The 20,344-nt window shown below is 44.5% G+C and overlaps 1 protein-coding gene across 1 annotated transcript in view; it reads right to left on the reverse strand.

Annotated features, from left to right (window-relative positions):
• Window positions 1-20,344, reverse strand: part of SND1 (staphylococcal nuclease and tudor domain containing 1) — a 421,454-nt gene that overhangs the window by 93,490 nt on the left and 307,620 nt on the right. Inside the window, exon 16 of the mRNA XM_079151650.1 lies at window positions 1,449-1,558. Coding sequence (XP_079007776.1) covers window positions 1,449-1,558 — 110 coding nt within the window. The remainder of the gene's footprint in view (window positions 1-1,448; window positions 1,559-20,344) is intronic.

Raw genomic sequence — 20,344 nt, forward strand, 5'->3', positions numbered from 1 at the left:
TAACCAAAGGCCAAAAAAGGAAGAGAGAAACTCTACATGACTGGTCCCTTCCACGTAAATCTCTGGGCCATTTAGAAAACGGTTCCATGTTCTGATACACAACTAGAGTGAAGTCTTGAAACACTTCTGTAGCAGGGAGCTGTCTTTAATTGATAAAAATTCAAGCTACATCATAGAGATGGAAGACGAGGGGGTGGGGACATGTAGGCATGTCAACATCAAGGATTTTGCTTCACATGTGGAAATACATCTCAACAAAAACAAAACAGACAGCAATGTAAACTGATGATACATTAAGCACCCCAACCTCTGAACAGAGAGCAATAAAGCAGCTCCAATGACACCAAGTAGTTGCAGTTGATGTTTGGTAAATGGAACCAGATCTCCTGAATTGAGAATTAGGAATTTGTTTCTTTAACAAAATAAGAAGGCACGTGCTAGAGTAATCCCAAAGAGGTGGCAACCAACAGCAAGAATACTGCTTGGTCAAAAGTCCAAGTGGTGCTTCTCTGAAGGGCAGGGGAGCCTAACAGCACACTCAGGTGAGCCTCCCACACCTCTCCCACCTAATGTGTTTGCTCTGCCGGTGATTCAAGTCAAAACGAGACGCAGAAACTTCTACACAGGTTTTTGTATTACTGAACATCCTAAAGATGCCAAATGCATCTGCTCCCAGGATCTGAGATCCATGAGAGAGAAATCCTCTAGGACCACACTGCATGCAGTTCTGTGCATATTATGATACTGCATGAAAGCTGGAGGGATCTGATAGAACCGACTGTAAAAGTAATAGAGACAAAGGCAGACCCCAAACCTCAAGAGTGAGCCTGGCCCTTCCCCACTGCTCTTTTCTGGTGGCCACATAGCAAGATGAACAGCTGGCCTAGTCCTGGAAAGAAGATGGATCTGTTGACAAAGTCTGGAGCAAAATGAGCAGGTAGAAGGGCCCCACAGCAGCCGAGAGGCTGACTCCTGCCTGCAAGAGCCAGCCCAACAGGCAGAAACAGAAATACAATTAAATTAAGTCAGAAAACCCGCTACAGAAAATGCAATTACTCAAAGATACAAATAAATGTTCAAAGAAAATTGGCCCCTGACAGGGTTAGTCAAGCTTCTAAATCCAGCTGGAGGCAGGCAGCTCAAGCTAATTCGCCAAGGAGGAGGACTACAAAGCCGGAGGCACTCTGCATTAGGATCCTGGCTGGCTGGCATGGTGTTCACCACACAGCCCAGGCCACCAATGGAGAGGTGCCATTTGGGAGTGGCTGGCCAATGATGCAGGGCTCAAGGAAATAAGATGTGGGCAGACTCAAGAGCCGCTCATGGATGTGCAAGGCTGGACAGTGGAAAAAGTGGCCACTCATCTCTGATTTGGCAAAAAATATCAGACCAAGGGAACCCGATTTTCCTGTTGCTCCCACACAAGAAGCAACTGGGGGAAGTCCTACCTCTCGCTGCAGCACCAGCTCTTTGGTGAAGAGTGTGGCTTCCTCGCTGAATGGCTCTCCTTCCTGCACCAAGCCTGGGAGATTTCGCGCTCCTCTGGGGCATTCGATGCCTATGTCAGGAGAAAAGGACAATCTATCATGAAAAGGGTCCTCACTAGGCTTGCTGCCCAGCAAGGACAGTCCCCTGAGGTCTCCAACATGGCAGGTGGTAGGTATGCATTCCATCTGATCTGACACTAACATCGAGGTAGAGAGAAGTGTGAGGAGGGGTGTAGTTCTTACAGGTTGGAAAACCCAAGACTGTGACAGCAGCCAGGATGGAGAAGGGCTCTCAGCCAGGGCATGTGGGAATTATCAAGAGCACCTGGGGAAAGGAACAGTCCAAGGAAGTGGGCAGGAAGCACACCGCATGCCCCAAGACTTGAACCCCTCACTTCCTATGGGTCCTTAGCTTCAGCCATCACTTATATTAAAAGCTCTCTCGCCAAAGTGACATTGCCAGTCACTGTGCCTCCCAGAGCCACAGCAGCAGACTCTAGAATTTTCTCCTTATTGTCTTTCACATCAAGTTCTAAAGTGTTAATTCAGTGTGATTGTCCTCTTCAAATAAGCTTCCCCCTTCCCACCTCTGTCCTTTGGTCATATTTTGGACCCTAGTACCATCAGGCTTTCAGTCAGAATGTGAGACAGAAAAACAAAAACAAAACAGAATACTGATGAAGGTGCCTACAAGTCAGTGAGACTTGGGTTCACACCCTACCTCTATTACCTGCTGGCTTCAGGAAGGCCAAACTGATGAATAAAGTCTCAGTTTCCCAATTTGTAAAGAGATACAATAACGTCTACTTCACAAGGTATGCACTAGGACAGATTATCAATGTAAAACAGATTATGTATGTAAAAATGTCAGAACAATGCCTGACACATGGAAAGGTTCAATACATTTTAGCTATTATTAACATCGTCATCATTGCTCTTAGCAATCTCCATGCTCAAAATCTTAAAGTCCTCTTTGACCCTCCAACCAGCCTCTAAGATTCCTGAGGCTAAGAAACCTATTTTTTATATTTGTTTGTATCCAGTGACAGTATTTTTTCCTTTTTTTTTCCCCCCCACAAAATAAGTACTCATTAACTGACACGGACTGTCTTTTCTTTCTTTGATTAAATCACTCACTTTGAAAATACATTTATCAGGGGCTGGGGATATAGCTCAGTTGGTTGAGTGCTTGCCTTGCATGCACAAGGCCCTGGGTTCAAATCCCCAGTACTGCAAAAAAAAAAAAAAAAAGGAAAATACATTTATCACTAACAGTGGTTGTCTGTGACAGATCATGAAATATGTTACATTTTGATATCTGGGTGAGACTTATAAATATTTCAAAATAATTCATACTACAGCTGTAATTATAAAGCAAAAAGCTGAACTGGGCTAGAGACACAGAAAAAGAAAATGATGAAAATTAGAGAGAGGATACATTTAGAGTACATGTGTCTGAATGGCGGTCCCTTCTGCTACAATAGCACATAACGAGGAGTGGTTACTCACAAACGACCCAAGACACTTGACCTGGGGAGACCAGAAGCAGGGTATTTAGGCTACTGCAAACAGGCACTCTGGGGAGAAGAGATCCTGCCACTGCTAGGACAGAAGGTACACTTCCTTATGGGTAAACCTAGGTGGCTGCTCATGTTTGTGGCCAGGGTATAGATTCAAGATCACAAAGCCTAGAAGAAAGGTACTAATCTACATCTTAGGTTCTCAGCAGATGAAGAATAGAACTTTCCTTCTGAACCTCCAGGCTTCACAAATAGAATAGCTCATCCTCAAGGCTACCCTAGTGGGGAGGGCAGTGGCAAGAGAGAGACTGCCATAGGGGAGCAGCAAGAGCGGGTAGCAGTGACCACGCTCCCACCTTTGCAAAGATGGGAAAGCTGAAGGTCCTACCCAAGCATCACATGGTTGAGAAGTTCACCAAGGCTGTCTCGTTCCTTGCATTTCAGTATACCAGGCTGCAGGAAGGTGGAACTTATTTTTGTACAAGTAGGCAAGAAACTGAGGAGCCACAGAGTCTGAAATTAACCCTGAAGGGAGAGACAAGGCTAGAGTAAAATGGAATGAAAGATAGCCCACGTTTTTAACAACACCAATGGCCAACACCACTTTTCATCTTATATCTGCAAACTAAGCAAGAGTAGAATTGCCAGAGAGAAAAATAAATGATTCTGTTGAACTATTTTGCCACATACCCATACATAAAGCCTTGCTGCAGAAACAAGAACAATGCAAAAAGCAAGCGTTCACTCTTTTTTCTGACCCTTGCAGCAGAGCTGGGGTACTGTGGGATGGAGCTGCTATGCACTGGGGCTAGAGTTGGGATCAGCAAGGTAGGGGGCAGTAGGAACCCGAGGAAAAAACTTTCACTAGGAGGGTAACCAAAGACTTCAGAGCTTCGCAGGCTGAGTACCTACTCAACTCCTCTGTCACTTTTTGGTATTCTGAAATAGCTAGAACCTGGTCAAGCTGCAGAGATTCTAGCAGCAGTCTCTGAATCCTGAGAACCACCAAGTGATTAAGCTGAGAAAACATGATGGCTCAGTTGGCCCAGGGAGTTAAACAAATCAAGCAGAAATGCATTCAAAACATTTTCACGAGAGGGTCCTTTGGGTCTGTGGAAACCAAACCACAGCACTCTGTGTGGATGGAGAGGAAAGGAGGGCCTTTGTTAACATTGCTTCTCCACACCCAGCAGCTGGGCTCTGTCAGCTGAAGCAGGCTGTTTCTCTGCCCTTTTTAAAGTGGAAATAAGTAAACATCCATTTGAATCAATTCCTGTTAGACATATGGGCAAGAAAAGGGAAAGGAATTTCTCTTTGACCTGTCTCCTCTGAAGTAATCCCTTGCTGAAGGATAAGGGGGTCCTAGACAGGACATCAGACAGGGTGCTGCTGGTGGAGGGGGCAGGGGAACCTATTATCAGACTAAGATTCAAAGTTTGAGCCAGGAAAACAGGAAGGATTTTATATCTGAATGCGTAAACGTTAGAAATCTGTTGAGTCAAGTTATATCCACATATAAAGGACAGTACAGATGAAGGTTTTTCAGACTTTTAACTGTGACCCACATATACATTAACATATGGGCACATACACCATATGTATAAAGTATCCACAAGGCGATGGTTAATCTTGACTAAATATGTTACATGAGATAGTCTCTCTTTTGCTCCATATCATTAAAGAAAAAAATCAATATGGCTATGACATGAATTGATTTAAGACCCTGAGTGGTATGCAACAAACAGTTGGAGAAACACTTGCAGAGAATGAGGTGTGAAGACCGGAGGGTTTATCAAGCTCCTAATTTGCTTGTTTCCTAAGGGATCAAGAGATAGGGTAAAGAACACACTGTCCACCGAAAGAGAGGAGACCATGCAATGCCAGTGAGACAGTTGTACCTTCACTCAGACAAGGCCCGTACTGCTAGGCTACGTCCCTCCTGGGCCACTTTCTCACTAATAGAATGGACTTTGTCCAAAAATGATAAAACAGATAGAAGGAAATATTGGGTTCTCACACAGCAAACTCAAGGCTTCTGTAGCTGGGTTGAGTGGGTGGGCAGTGACTGATGGCTCCTCAGCCATAGGGGCCTCAGACTGAAAACACGAAGGGAGGTCTCACCAGAGTCCCAGAAGCCTCTCTAGCCAGGTGAGGCAGTGCCTGTAATTCTGGATCCTGCACATTACCACCAATAGCTATCTTTTCTGATAACACAGCCATTGTGGTGCTTCCTGCTGACAAGGGCATGTGGACTCAGCTGCGCTTCCAACGCCATGGGCACATAGTAAGTGCCTGGTTTGCCCTTGACATTGATACCATTCAAGAAACACAAATATTTTGTTTTAATGAAAAAAAGGAAAAACTATACCTAAATCCTAGTATTCTTGAGCATTTTCCTTTCCTATCATGGGCTGTGACACAATGAAGAGAGAACCCATGGGCCTACTTAGCCCAGTTCCACAAAGGCAGAGACAGAAGAAGCAGGTGACACACGCTCTCCCTCCAGTTACATATGGCTCCCCAACCTCATTAAAACCCTAAAGACACATCAGCCTATAGGTAAAATCTCATTACTTTCCACACTTTTCCTAAGCCTTCCAGAGTATGAATGGTTGATCAAGATCACTTGAAACAAAAAAAAGAGAGCATTTTGCCTGATTTCTGTTGGACTTAAGGAGAGAAGCTTCAGTACTAGTGTGGGCTGTGGTTCTGGTTTCTGCTCCGCCACTGACAAACCATCCAACTTCTGCAGGCTCACAGTCTCTTGTCTATAAAATGAAGGATCTGCAGAGGCTCACCGGGCCATAAAACCCTACAATTTTGATCATGCCCTTTTTTTTGAGATTCCTCACCCAATGCCTGACTCATGGAGTACAGGATGCCTCCTTTCAAACTTAAATGCTGGACTAAGGAGTAATCATTCTATTAAAAAAAATTATACACTTAGAGACATTGACTAACTAGGTCAATTAACACAAACACTTTGGCCAGTCAGCTTTGGAACAAGAAGAACAAATTTTTGTTAATGACAAGATAATGGCTATATAAGAGATTCTATTGATGGCGATGTGAAGGTTATGTATTGCACTGAATATTTTACACTGTATGTTGAGTTTTATGATAATTAAGCCTCAGGACTCAAAGTGTGTCCTCTATTAGGCAGTAGGAGCCAAGGGAAAGTATGGTAAATCTGCCCTGGCCAGAAGTGACAGCTTCCCAATGGCACTTAGTCCAGCAAACAAAAGGCCAGACATTAGCAGAAGGAAACAGAACTAGTGGGAACAAAAGCCAGTTTGAAGGATTAGTAAGTGATGTTTACTGCATGTCCATGTGATCTCCCTGCTGTGGTAGACATCAAGAGGGAAAGGCATGGGGACAGCAAAACCTGCCTTCTGCCCACCAAGGACATCTAAGAACTCCATAGCTTACCAGGCCTTTCCTCCCTCCATTTCACTAACACTCGTCTACTCTGGGCTAGGCACATATTGGAAGGTGGGAGAGCACACTTCATCCTCATGAAGATCAATTACCTGCTAGAAAAGACTATTTCCTTCTCCCATTGTATAAGGTATGTTAGCAGTGACTAAATTTGCCATTTGGCCTATAGGCTGCAGAGTGTTAACATGTGATAGATAATTGGATTATGCTGGGCAGATGCATGCCCCTCTGGGAGACTGTAGGCAGAACGCAGTGGATGAGTCAAACATGGGGCCCATCATGCCACATTCCTTGCTAGGAGACAGCCTTGGGCAACTATGTTTCCCAGCTCATGACAGTGGCTTCTGTTCTCTTCTCTCTCCACAGCCTGGAATAGGAAATAGGAGTAGAAGGTGGGGAATAGCAGGGAGGGGAAGGAGAGGTACCACTACATCAGATTCCAAGAAAGCCAGTCTGTGGTCAGGCAGGCAAGAAGGAAAATCTCCGGGGCCGAGGATGTAGCTCAGAGGTAGAGGGCTTGTCCAGCATGTGTGAAGTCCAAGGTTCCATCCCCAGCACCAGAAAAGAAAAGAAAAACAACTCTGTCCAAACACAAATGGTAGCTACCAGGTGAACCAACATGATTCTCTTTCTGGAATTGGAATGGGACAGTGTGTAAAACAGAAGTCCATTCAGGAGCCAGCGAGCAGTGGGGACTAGTCTGCATTAACAATGGGGATCCTCTGGACCTACTCAGACCCAAAGTCACACCCAAGGTTCCAGGACCTAGGATCCTGTTACTTTCATGGATGTTCTGCTAAACCTGCTCTCTCCCCTCACTGCCATCATGAGTTGGTCTGTGAGACTTTTGTATTTTCAACTGAAATAAAACTCAAACTAAAACAGAAATTGCTTCCGAGGGTGGGTACTGTGTCATATTCAGATTCTATTCTTTCCTACATCCAACACAATGTCTAGCACACAGAGACACTGCAGATCCTCAGTATGTACTGAATGAATGAACTTTAGTGAAAAGTACTTTGACTGGGTAGGGTCACAGACCCTAAAAGAGGTCTAGAGCAATCCAGGAGAGGGATCTACAGAATCCTTAAGTACACACATCCCTCTTCCCCATGGTTACATAATACCTGAAGGATGAGAAACAGCATAGCTACACCTATGTACCCCACTGGTCTTTAGTCTGGCATATCTGGAAAATGCAGTTTAAACCCAGAGATGAAGCCATCAATGCTGAGCTTCAACATCTGGGAGAACTGTGGCTGGGGCACAGGAGAGATGGTTAGCTTTCCAATATAAGAGAAGAGGAAAACAATTCCCACGTATGACCTAGGATTAGCAGTAGGAGGCTACACGGCCACACAGAAGTGCAGAAAACTGGAGCACACTTAAAGAGAGCAGGGGAAAATGACTCAGGGGCGGGGAGGCCTGCCTTTAAAGGGAAGATAAAAGGTGCTAAATCTGTACAGCTCGGCTAAGTGGTGACTAAGAGGGTGACACGATAACAATCTGCAAATATTTGAAAGGTGTAAACACAAGAAAGGAGGGAAAATGCTTAGCCTGAAGCTGGGGGTGTAATTATTAGGGGAAAGAAAATCTGGACAAAATATCGGAAAACCAGTGTGGGGATGACTACTGGGTTATATATAAGTTCCCTGATGGCAATGAAAATATTGTCATTCTCTCCTAAAGGAGAAAGGTGGTCAATCGCAATATTCACTCCTCCTCTTACAGTGAAATTGGCCCAGACCAATGAGTTATGACTTCATTCTCTATATTTAGTCAAAGACCTCTTTAATAGTATTTAAATCTAAAAACCTCTGCTTTAAATACTGCTCCCTGAAATTTTACCACAAGTTTTATTGATCAAACCACACAGGAGAAATAGTGGTTCTGGTGGTACTTTTAGAACAAAAACAGGCTTTATCTACTAGCAACATACCTGGCTAGCAGAAAAAGGGGGGCTGAATGTAGACATGAGAGACAGACAGCTGCGACAGGACCTGAGACCAGACTGTCTCATTTACTGGGTCATCTTCATCCCTAGTCTCTAGGACCCTAGGCAGGAATGCTGAGAAGTTTTCCAGATGGGAAACTACGGACACCTCTCCTTCTCTAGTCCCCTGGAGTAATTGTCAAGGACAAGACAAGGCACAGAAAAAAACACCAAAATAAGCTTCCTGTCACACTGACTGCACTCCAATACCTTTGCCTGAGATCCTACTGCCACAGCTACTCAATTTATAATCCACAGGCTCTCAGCAGAGTTTTTACCCCCAGATTCAATTAGTTCCATGTCTGTACCTTCCCTGCTACCTTTCTCCCCACCAACAAACAAAAGTAAAAAAAAAAAAAGTCCACTACACAGAAAGCCTGACACTTAAACTGTGTATTTGGGTTAAGAGAAGCAGTACTTCTAAGTCTGTTCAAGACGATTTCAAACATTCTTCGTGATAACAGTATAGAGATAGCTCTTCCCTTCTTAAGCATCAAGAAAAATAACTCAACCATCAATGTAAAAGACAAAGAAAGGTAGGCAATATGCTTCTTTTTAAGTAATGTGGTTATCACTTACATATATACACACAGCCAAATCAATTCAAGTTGTTGGTTCTCAGAACTATAACACATCTTACGCAATAAAAGCTTGCTCTTAGTTCTTGCTCATAGGTGTTACAGCAATTTGGGGCTCTTAACTTCCAAGTGCTGTCCAGGAGTCAGATGGCAACCAATATCTGCAAGTCATCTCACTTAGCATTTACAATTTCATGTCCCCAAAATGGTCCAGACAGAAAGGGAAATGGCAGACTGGTTGGGTCCTACAAGTTAGCTCTACATGGTATAAGGCCTCAATTTATACTAAAAGGTTCAGAAATAAAATAAGGATTTAGCATTGCCTCAAATTCTTTATTTTCTCCCTTGTTCTCTAAATCTCTACTTTGTTTCCTCAGGGGAGGTAGCATCTTGTGGGCCAATTTTGGAACATGCCACTGCTAAAGCTTCTTCAATGATCAGAATAAAGGGATAAAAGAAGAATGAAGGAATCCTAATTAAAGGGATCAAACATCTCAGGTAATAGTAGTCAAGGGAGCCAGAACTGGACAGGAGCTAAGAATGAAGCTGTATTTAGTTCATGGTTCTTTAGGATAGACTGTTATTAGGTTGTTCTGATTTTGTAATGTTTGATGCATTTGTTGAAAGACCAGGGACTAAAGTTAATTGGGTATAGGAACAATAAGACTAAGTCTTTACAATGCAGTGAGAACTCCCTTTGAAGAAAGGAAGGGAGATGGAAGGGAGGCATCCACAGAAAGGAAGTGCAGTTCTTGGCTGTTAAACAAGCTCTAAGTTTCTGACACAAGTCATAATAGACGCTGCTAGCCTGTTAACAGATCCCCATTCTGCAGTTATTTGCATTAAGAGATATACCAGTTTGGGCACACAGTAGATGCTCAATAATTGCTTGTTACATGAATGCCAGAGAGGAGGAAATGTAGCACAAACAGATACAACAAACCTGTTAAGAAAACAATCTCCAACCTGAGTTCTGTATGCATAAGAGTTAACACTTGGAGAGTTAATGAGGAATTCTACCAACACTGATTCTCAGGACTTTAAGGTGAGTATGTGTTAAACGCCAAATGCTGATCACAGTGAGCAGAAGAGGCAGGGAGAGGTGGTTTGAGGGCCTCGCACTAGATTTCTTGCTCAATCTAGCCAGGCAGTATGCAGAACTGGCTTCACCAAACTTGATTTATGTTAGCTTTAGACACCAAAGAATCACTCCCAAAAGGGAGAAAAGCTTTTACAGATAGCACTGGTACAGCAAGTAACAATCAGGACAGCTGTGGAATAACCTTTTATAATTCTCCCCATTGCTGAGCACGATTTGAAAGCAATGATTTTTAAAGAGAGAAAAAATGCTTATTGATTAACCAAGGTTTCCCCCTTCCTGTGACATTCTGAGAATGTGGCCACAAGCAACCAGCTAGGCTGTCTCTGGGACTGTGTTGGGGGACTGGAGGTGGCAGGCTGTTGGCTTCCCGAAATACATGCTTCTTTTGGGGGTTTGCTGCAAGTAGGATTTGTGACCATGTCGCTGTCAACTAGTGGCAGAAGAGAACAACTGGGCATGGATACACTGGTGCCCTCCAAATATGTCTTCCCTTGGGTTTCTTTTCATTTTCCACATCAAATCAGAGTCTTGTGTCTTCCTTAACAAACAGAAAACAGAGTCTGAGGTCAAAAGCTAGGGCCACAGTGTCCTTTCAAATGATGGGAAGGTGCCTACAGGGCTCAGGCTTTTATGTAACACACAGGCTTTGTGGAGACAGCACCTAACAAGCACCAATAGGAGTAAGGAGGGGGAGTTGGTTTCTATGAGAACCTCAACTTTGCTTTTTCTGACTTATTTTAAACATGGAACTTTATCTTTGAACCAAACAGAACTTAGACTTTTTTTTTTCCTCTTTTTCATTTCTGGCACCAAAGGGTTCCTCATCTTGGTCTTTTTTATTCCATACTAATGAATAAAGAGAAAAATTTGAATCTACTGTCCGGGCTTCTATAGAGATTAGCTTCAGGGTGGGGAGAAAGTCACAGAAAATACCCACATGGATCTTGCAAGTACAGGCTTCCAGAAGGTATTATGGCACACACCTGGCAGCCAAATGTAAAAGCTACTTACTTGCATAAATTTAGAGTGACTTTTTCCAAACCAAGCTGTGTTGTGTTATTTGAACAAAATGGTTGAGATGAGTTGTACTTCCAAACTATTGCCTTTCTTGAGCTTTCACTCAAAGAAAATTGCTCTGGGCTCCTCCTCCTAGGGCAAGTAAATTCCAAATGTCTAGAAATTGGTATCCTCAGCTTGTGAAACGGGGAAGAAAAGTTAGGAGCGTCAGGAATAGTAAGAGCCATGAATCGAGAGAATGAATAAAAAGCCTGAGGGCTGAGAAACTGAGTTAGAGCCCTTTACCACTTTTTTTTTTTTTTTAAACTAACTTTACTTTAAAGTGTGGGTGAGGGGAGGATAAAGGACAAAGGAAGAGAAGAAAGAGATGGAAGAGGGGGAAAGCAGAAAAATAAAGAAATAAAGGAATTTCGAAGAGCACAGGCAGATCATGAACACGGATACACCTTGTTCTGATAAACTGCTTGGATTCAGGGTTATAGGTAAAGAATGGCATTCTTTTTCTGTTTTCTTTAGTTATTACACTCTAAAGCAGCAGATAGCATCTGGAGGAATAAGTCTGCCCACTGTTTTTGAACAACACATGAGCAAAGAATGATTCTCACATTTTTGATTGGTTGAAAAAAAAAAAAAAAAAACAAACAAACAAACAAACAAAAAAAAGAATATTTCATGCCTAAGAAAATGGCCTGAGATTCAGATACCAGTGTCACAGATGAAGCTTTATTGGGAGACCGCCACACTCAAAGTTGAGTAGTTGTGACAGAGACCATAAGACCCCCAAAGACTACATTATTTATTAGTCTGGCCCCTTGTAGAAAGTTTGCCAACTCCCACTCTTATGTGTACTGGTCTAAAAACAATTCAGGCAGGGCAGAGAGTTCAACTCCCCAGAATGAGATCGTCAGGACAGGCAAGAGCTTAGAATCGCTTAAATCATAGTGCTAACAAAGAACTAAAAACCCTCGTGGTCAAACAGTCTAGAAGGTAAAGGAAGGAACCATGGCTCAAGGGAAACTGAGGCAGAGGCCACTGAGTGCAGGTATGTGCTCTCTACACTTCTCTCCTGGGCCTTGTTCTATGATGGTCCTTTCCCTGTTCTTGTCACTCAGATTTCTGCACTCAAAACATGCACCCCCAGCTCCGATCTTGAAAATGCCAGGCGTGCCACTCTTTGCTCCTCACAGTAACTGCTTCCCCTACTCCCTGATGATATCCTTCCCCTGCCACATCTCTAGTCAGAAGTCTTTGCTCAGGCTGTCTTTCTATCACTGAAACTCAGAGGGCCTACAAGATGGGCACAGCACCAACCCTGGAGTGAGGCTCTTTCCTCCCTTAGCTCCTCTCTACTGTGGTTCTCTCTCTCTCTCTGTCTCATGATTTGTCTCCTGCTATCGCCCTCAGTCACATCCTGGGCCCTTCTTTTCACCTTGGCCATTATCCCACAGTAGGCCCGTCCATTCTCACCTTCTCCACCATGGTGACCATGTGGAACGCATAGGCATGCAATCCTGAACTATCCTCAGCTTTAGATCCCATTTCAAAATGTCTAACAGAGTCTTCCACTGAGTGTCCCACCAACACCTCAAATTAGGTAGACAAAACTTCCGTTCTTCTTCCTCCAGAGTTTCCTCTTCTGGCTCTAGCACTACCATCTTTCCAAGCTGAAAATGTCACTCCTCTTTGAGTCTTCCCTACTCTACCCACATGACCCAATGACTGCCACATTCCAACACTCACTAATTTCGCCTCCATAGTTTTTGCTCTCATTCTTCTGCTTCTTCAGATTGTCCCATCTGGCTAAGAATCTTCTGATCTCCCTGACTGCCTGCCCTCTGTTTCCCCCTATTCTGATTCTTCATATGTACAGCTACCAGAATAATCTTCCTAAAAGCACATGTTTTTCTCAAAACCCTTGAGTAGCTTCCTATACTTACCAGATAAAATCAGAACTCAACAATCTGACATTCCAGGCCCTTAAGATCTGATGCAATTCCATGGGACCACATAAAACATCCATTACACATCTGACAGTCCTTCAAATATTTGAAGACACACATCTTATTTCTTCTCATCATGTCTTATTTTCTCTGGGCTAACTATTCCCAAGGTCCTCCCAAGACAAGAGTGCTGATTTCCTACTATTCTACTCTTTTTCTTCTGTAAACCTATCTAATATGAAGGGAGTCTTCAAACTGGAAATACCTTTCTAGCATTAATAAAGTCTGAAGGGAGTGTGGGGGGTGCAGTGGGGAGCATCTCTTCTTCTGCACTGCTGACAGCCAGCTTCCAGGAGCTTCGGCAGAGACATGTGCTGCTCTTGGGAAGAATCAGTGTGTGTGTGTGTGTGTGTGTGTGTGTGTGTGTGTGTGTGTGTAGACTGCTTATCAGTCCTCTCTCCCTTTGACCAGGCAGTTAGACTTTTACCCCCGGCAGGATGCTGCAGCGACAGAGCCAGCTCCATTAGTGCAGGAGGAACCCCCAGGCTGAGGGAAAGGGAAGCCCGCCAGAGACGGGGGAGGTGAAGCCTGGTCTTCTTGGAGCCTTCCTGCCTCCCTGGCCCCAGTTTCAGCCCATTTCCATTCTCTGTCTTTCAGCAGCAGCCCCAGGCACTGTGGAGACCCTGGTGGTGTTGTGACAAGCAGTCTATTCATTTCCTTCTCTCATTCACCGACTCTCAGGGATAAAAAAGAACAGCAAATCCAAACCTCTGCCTAGAATTCACTTCTCAGAATTCAGGGAAAGACTGTTCTAGCAAAGTGATTATTTCCCATTTGGGAGAACTAGGGAAAGAAAGGCTCTCTGCATCCTTTACTGTACACTGATGCGAGATTGCAGCAATGACTATTTCAGTCACTACCGTGTGGTGTGCACACTTATTAAGGCTTTTAAACCCCTGTCACAGTGTGGCAACAAGGCACCAAAGTAACAGGATTTGAACTGTGACACCAGATACAAAGTTTCAGTTGGAAAAAGGAAGAGAAAGGGAGGACAGTGAGGGGGAAGATCAGGTACCTGACAGACTGGCTTCTGGGGTTTCTGCAACCACACAGGAGATTTTTAACCCATGAGGGGAGACTGTGTCTGCTGTCTGGGGAGAAGAATCTCCAGCATACTCCTCGCTGTACAAATGAAGGACAGTATAGGATGGGAGCCTACCCTAAACCAGGATTCCTGATAGGGCAGGATGGGAAGGAAGTGGCCATGGAGTTTTTAGGATAGGGGAGAGAAATTTCCTGAACACAGCTCTCAACAGAACACCCATCCTGACAATGATGTCTTGTGCTCACGGCAGTCAAAGGGTACAAAAGTGTGTGTGGGGGCACGTGTGTGCACTCGCTTGCCCAGGGAAGGAGGGCAAAGGGGAAAGGAAAGGGGGAGAAAAGGGAAGAGGAGCGAGGAGAGGAAGGAGGGGCTGAAGAAACATGCCTAGCCTCTCCGGGGGCTGGAATCACACGCAGGAGCCTCAGGTAAAAGACAGCAGGTGTCACAGAAACCTCAGTCACTTGGGAAGAAGGAGACTGGCACTGAGTCTCAGTGTGGGTTCTGGAGTGGAATGGAGCAGACCAGGGACAGTGATGGCTGCTCTCTTGGTCCAGCTCACAGGAGAGCCCAGTCTCACTCCTGGGAGACGTGAGGGAGCCACCCCTCCTTTGGCCAGGGTCTGGGGCGGCACCCTCTCCTCATTTCCTCCACAGCCCCAGGATGTTCCTGCACCCTCTCCCGAGCTGCACGTGGGTGGAAGTGGCCTGTCTGTGCATTCTCACTCACATTCCTAGTTCTCTCTCCGCTGTGTCCAAGCTTGACTCTGTCAGGCCATTCTCATCTTCTCACAAGAGCAAAGAAACCACATCGGCTAAAGCCTTTTAGACAGTGGTTACTAGCTCCTTAGAGATGCAAACAGAGGGAATCAATCAGTCCAGCAGTCAATCAACCTCTCGCTCGCTCTGTCTCTCTCTCTCTCACAGGCACGCATGCAAGCATGAGCAGTGCTTTCCCTGAAGAGTGCCTCCTCTGTGCCTCCTTACTATGCTCAGTGCTGGGGTACACGTAAAAGGCCTGTGACAAGGCCACTAAATTACAAAGAAAAATGCAGGGCTGCACATCCTCATAGGGAACTTTGGGGACTCGGGGAGGCTATACGCTTTGGGTTCGCCTTTGTGATGTAATGATGTATTTTTGTTTCCCTAGGTTTTGCCATTAAAGTAACTGTATGTCCTCTAAAAATATAAAACAAAGCAAAATGAATGCCAGTCCTGGATAGGGTTTGTTCTTTCTGGGCTCTGCCCTCCACAGTCGATCAGGTGCCTGGACACCCCAGGGCCCAATTGATCCTACCAGGTCAGAAGGCAATTAGATCTTTGGACATAAGAAATGCTCAGGCTATCCAACTGTGGACCCAGGGGGTAAGGAAGGCCTCCTCCATCCCAGCCAGCCATCCTAGGAGACACCAGCTCCTGAATGGCAAAGAGGACAGCTGTCAGCAAGAGGGTGGAAGCAATGAGGCAAATTTCACAGCCTAACAGCCAAGAGAAAAACAAAAACAAGAGAAATGTTTCATATGGAGGCTGTCTCCCCTAATGTCACCAAACTGGAAAGTCCTCTGTTCTGTTATTCACCCAGCCTTAGCAGACAGCTGTTCGTGCTTGAGTTGGAGGAAGAGGTGAATGCTTTACAGGGGATTTCTCCTAGTCAGTCTGGAACTTTGAGGTCACATCAATAATATCAGCAATGTGGGCTGCCACAAAATGTGGGTTCACTTCTGTGGGGCATGGAGAGCCATGCCAGCCCCACAGAAGGGAACCCGGAGTCACCTGGTATGTGCAGGGCAGGCAGGATTGGGGAAAGAATAGGAGAGAATCTTGAGGTACTGAGTCTGATCCAAATCACTGAAGTCACCTTGTGTGGACAGCGAGAACTAGCATTTATCATTTGTTAGGGCCCTACCATCTTATTTCCCTTTTTCCCATGTTCTGGCTGAGACACTATAACGTATTCATCTTTGTAGATGAGTGATGCGGTTTAAAATACTGCAGGGTTTGGCTGCCATTCCCTCCCCTGGGGTCTCAAAATAACTCCACACAAATCATTTTTGCTAAACACTCACTCAGGCAGCTATTCCCTGCCAGAACACACATCTTATGTAAGGGAAGAAGCCACCTAGCTTGCCGGAGACAAGGGTGCTCCCTGAGAGATGGAACCGCTTGCTGCCCTGAAACTCTGCAGAGCTGGGTGTTCAACCCATCCCTGTGCCCTGCCAAAAGGCAGGAACACTACCTGAACACTAAGCCCAGAAGGAGGCTCAGGCAGGCAGGTCAGGAAAGGCCACCTAATTCAAGGCTGCCTTAAAACAATGCGACGCAGACACTTAGGGACTTCTTACTATGTAAAGGTTCTATTCAGCTACATTTTGGAAAGCAGTGAGAGGGAGTTACACAGCCTCTCATAAGAAGCCTCACAGTTCACAGGGAGGTAGCTAAGGAGGGAACCTATACAAAGCTGTAGGAGGGGAACCAAAAGAATAAAGTCAGGGAAAAGGGACAGTGAATAGGGGTGGTTGGGGAGCATATGGGTGCTCCCAAGCATGGTCCACAGGCAGTTTCAAAGCCCTCTCATCCCAAGGGTAGGAGTGGAAAGTCCTGACCTATGGGCTTCTGTGACACCCCATCATGTGCTTGGCTTGGCTTTATTAACTTTTTTTTTTTTTCGGGTGATACTAGGACTGAACTCAGGGGTACTCAACCACTGAGCCACATCCCCAGCCCTGTTTTGTATTTTATTTAGAATCAGGGTCTCACTGAGTTGTTTAGTGCCTCGCTTTTGCTGAGGCTGGCTTTGACCTCAAGATCCTCCTGCCTCAGCCTCCCAAGTTGCTGGGATTACAGGTGTGTATCCCTATGCCTGGCCTCTCCAACATCACTATCCCTAGGCCTCTGCCTTTGGATTTCCTTCCCTTGAAGATTTTGAAGACTTGGAGCTTCACGGTGGCCAGTTCTTGGTTGCTTCTTGCTCCAAACTTTGACACTAGGTAATCACAGTTGTTCCCTGGGTTTCCTATTCCACTATAAACTGATGGCTCTCAAAGGTTTAATCTTCACTGGTGTTATTTCTTTTGAATTCACTTAGACCTGTAAGTGTCCACAGGTATCTAACATCCAAGGTGTCAAAACTGACCTCATCAAACCTTTCATTATTTATAAACCAGAAAACTGACCTCTATTACTTGCCCTCTATTATCAAGGAACCACCAAAGTTCCACAGATTTAAGCCCTACTGAGCAGTTCTCAGGTCTGTTCTTCCCTGTCCTTCCCACTCTGTAACCTAAGTCAGGTAACCAAATCTCTTAGAAGGTAAATAGCACCCACTTCTCAGCCACGCTTCTTTACCTCAGGGCTTCCTCTAATAATCTAGTCTCTATACTGTCGTTAAAGTGATCTTTTTAAAATATGTAATGAAAACAGAAGACCTTCTACTGTATCTAACATTATGAATGAATCTCACAGTCAAAAGTGGGTAAACTGACATTGTGATTACCATTCTTTGAAGTTCAAAAATAGGCAAAACTAATCTATGGTGACAGAGGTCTAAATACTGGTTTTCTTTGAGGGGAAGCCAGGAGGGAGTCTGCTGGGTTATCAGAGATACTTTATATCTTCCATGTGGGTAGTGCTTACTTGGGATTGTGTACACATATAAAAAATACACCAAGCTTTACACTTTAGTTGTGTAAACCAGCTGCATATTGCATGTGTCATACCTGAAATTAAAACAAAAATGCCTCCCTCATCTTTCAACACATTCTATAAATTTCCTTAGGAATTCCTACCTTAAAAGCCAAGGATGAGTTAGAGGGAGGGGTTAGTGCCTGTAAATCCAGTGACACTGTATGAAAATCTTTGTGTATACACAGATTTTCACAAGAAAAGACTGATCACCTTCTTCTGGTTAACATTTCCTGAGAATGCCCATGACTCAAAAGTTACCACCAACTGATCTGAGGCACAATCTAAGCAATCTAGCACAGACACAAGGCCTTTCTGAGATGGGGTTATGTGACTTTCCAAACTCATCTTTAACCACTGTCCCTCCTGCAGCAGACATGACAGGAATAGTAAACTGTTTGTCCCTGAATAATGATGCCCTTTCATGGCCCCCTTTCCATCGCTGGATATGCCTTTTGCTTTCCTCATCTCTTGGCATTTTCTGAGGAGAAAGGCTATAGATTTTTAAGACTAGTTACTATCCCAAACAGCAAAGAAACTGAGCACAGGGTGAAGTTACAGCTTAACAACTTAAGTCTGAACTCCAGCACAATAACTGGTCTGCAAAGGGTGGATTGGGACTGGGAAGAGGCCCAGTAAAGAGTGTTGAAAGAATGAATGGATCTGAGCCCTTGAATTCACTGTTCTTGTGGTCCTGTGAAAATGACATGATGATGGTCCACCACGGGTGTGTGAAGGCACCAAAGACCTGTGTGTTCAATATGAGTCACACGAGAGAATAAGCAAAAAAGAGTCAAAAAGGCAAGAACTGGGGTTCAAAGTTAAGCTAATGTTGAAAAGGAGAACAGCAAGTGCTCAACAGATGAGGAGTAGTGGATGCAGTTTAGTACAAGTTCAAACCTAGGAAGCAAATAGATCTGATAACTCCATGACACCCAGAACACCTACAGGAAGAGCTGGGAAAGAAAATCGCAATGCCTAGGTCTCCTTCCTAAGTTTCCTGGTCTAAAAACAACAGGGAAGGACAAGAAAGACATCCATACATGTCATCTACACATTCAGAGAACCAAAATTTCACAGGTAGAAAGAACCTTAGAAACTGTTTATCCCAAGCTCCTTATTTTTACAGGAGAGGAAACTGAAAATCAGAATAGTTCAGTGACCTACACAAGGTGATATGACAACATGGCAATAAAGCACAGATTATAAGCCCTATCTCTTGACAGGCAGGTGTTCTCTCCTCCATATCCTGGCAGTTCATGTTGAACGCACTTCATCTTACTCAGGTTGTCCCGTGTCCTGATTTATCCTATAGAATTCCATTGATGGATGTCTTTTCCTGAGTGAACAGATAAATAGTTGGTGTTATCACAGCTAGACTCACATATAATTAAAAGAGTTTTGAAGTATAAGAAGAGACTAGATAAGACTATTCAAGAAGAAAGTAGCACAATAAATGTTATTGCAATTTGAGTGGCACTTCTGTTTTTTGGGCACTGGATGAAGCACTTTTTAAAAACATGCACCACGCTATTTAATGCTTGGAGCCACTTTATTTTACAGATGAGAAAAACTAAGGCAAAGATAGGTTAAATAACTTCTACTACATCATAGGGTTTATAAAGGCAGACCCAAAAGTTGAGTCTATTCTGGTAATTCTGGAACCCATATTTATAATAAATAGTACTGAAGTTCCTCCCTCAAAAAGAGCTATCACAGAATTTCCAAAGATGGAGTTATTAAGAAACACTTAATTATCTTCTCCCAACTTTGATGGCGTTGAGCCAGGATCAGAAGCTGAGCATCCTGCCTATAAATCATTCACTTCTTCCTGTACGGCATGTTTCTGTGCCAGTGCTAACAGGGACGCAAAGCAGGTTAGGGGGTCTGCCTGGCCATATGTGGAAGATACTCAGCACTCACACTCACAATTCCTGACTTGACAAATGCTCACTCTACCATGATCCTTTTTCTCAGAACTTGCCTGGTAGGATGATGAATCCAATCACCGACTCCACAACTATTTACTATGTTTTAATGATGTTTCAAGTGTCAGAGAAACAGTTATAGGCAGAGGACATGCGCAGGCGGCAACCCTAAGTCCAGTGGGAAAGAATGAGTAAAAGCAGCCAGAGTGACACGGCACAACCATGGAGTGGTGCTGGTGCTCCCTGTTGGTGCCAGTGACAGAAGGGTGTCCTGGCATGTGGAAAGGGAGAAAAACCACCGTAGGCTAGCAGTGCCCTCTGAGGACTGCCTCAGGGGTTCTGTCATGTTCTGCATGCTTCTCAACAGGGGAAACAAGTGACATTTGGGGCAGAGCACCTCCTTGTGGGGAGTGTCCCATGAACTGCAGGATGTGTGGCATCTTGGCTTCCCTCCCAAATGCTATAGCACACTTCTGCCACCAGAAACCCTGGGAGCATCAATGAATTACCCTCAGTTTTCTACTTGGCTCCCTTTGGGAGAGCACAACATCAACTCTTT

This window comes from Sciurus vulgaris, assembly GCF_902686455.1.
Source record: "Sciurus vulgaris genome assembly, chromosome: 8".
Classification (NCBI taxonomy): domain Eukaryota; kingdom Metazoa; phylum Chordata; class Mammalia; order Rodentia; family Sciuridae; genus Sciurus; species Sciurus vulgaris.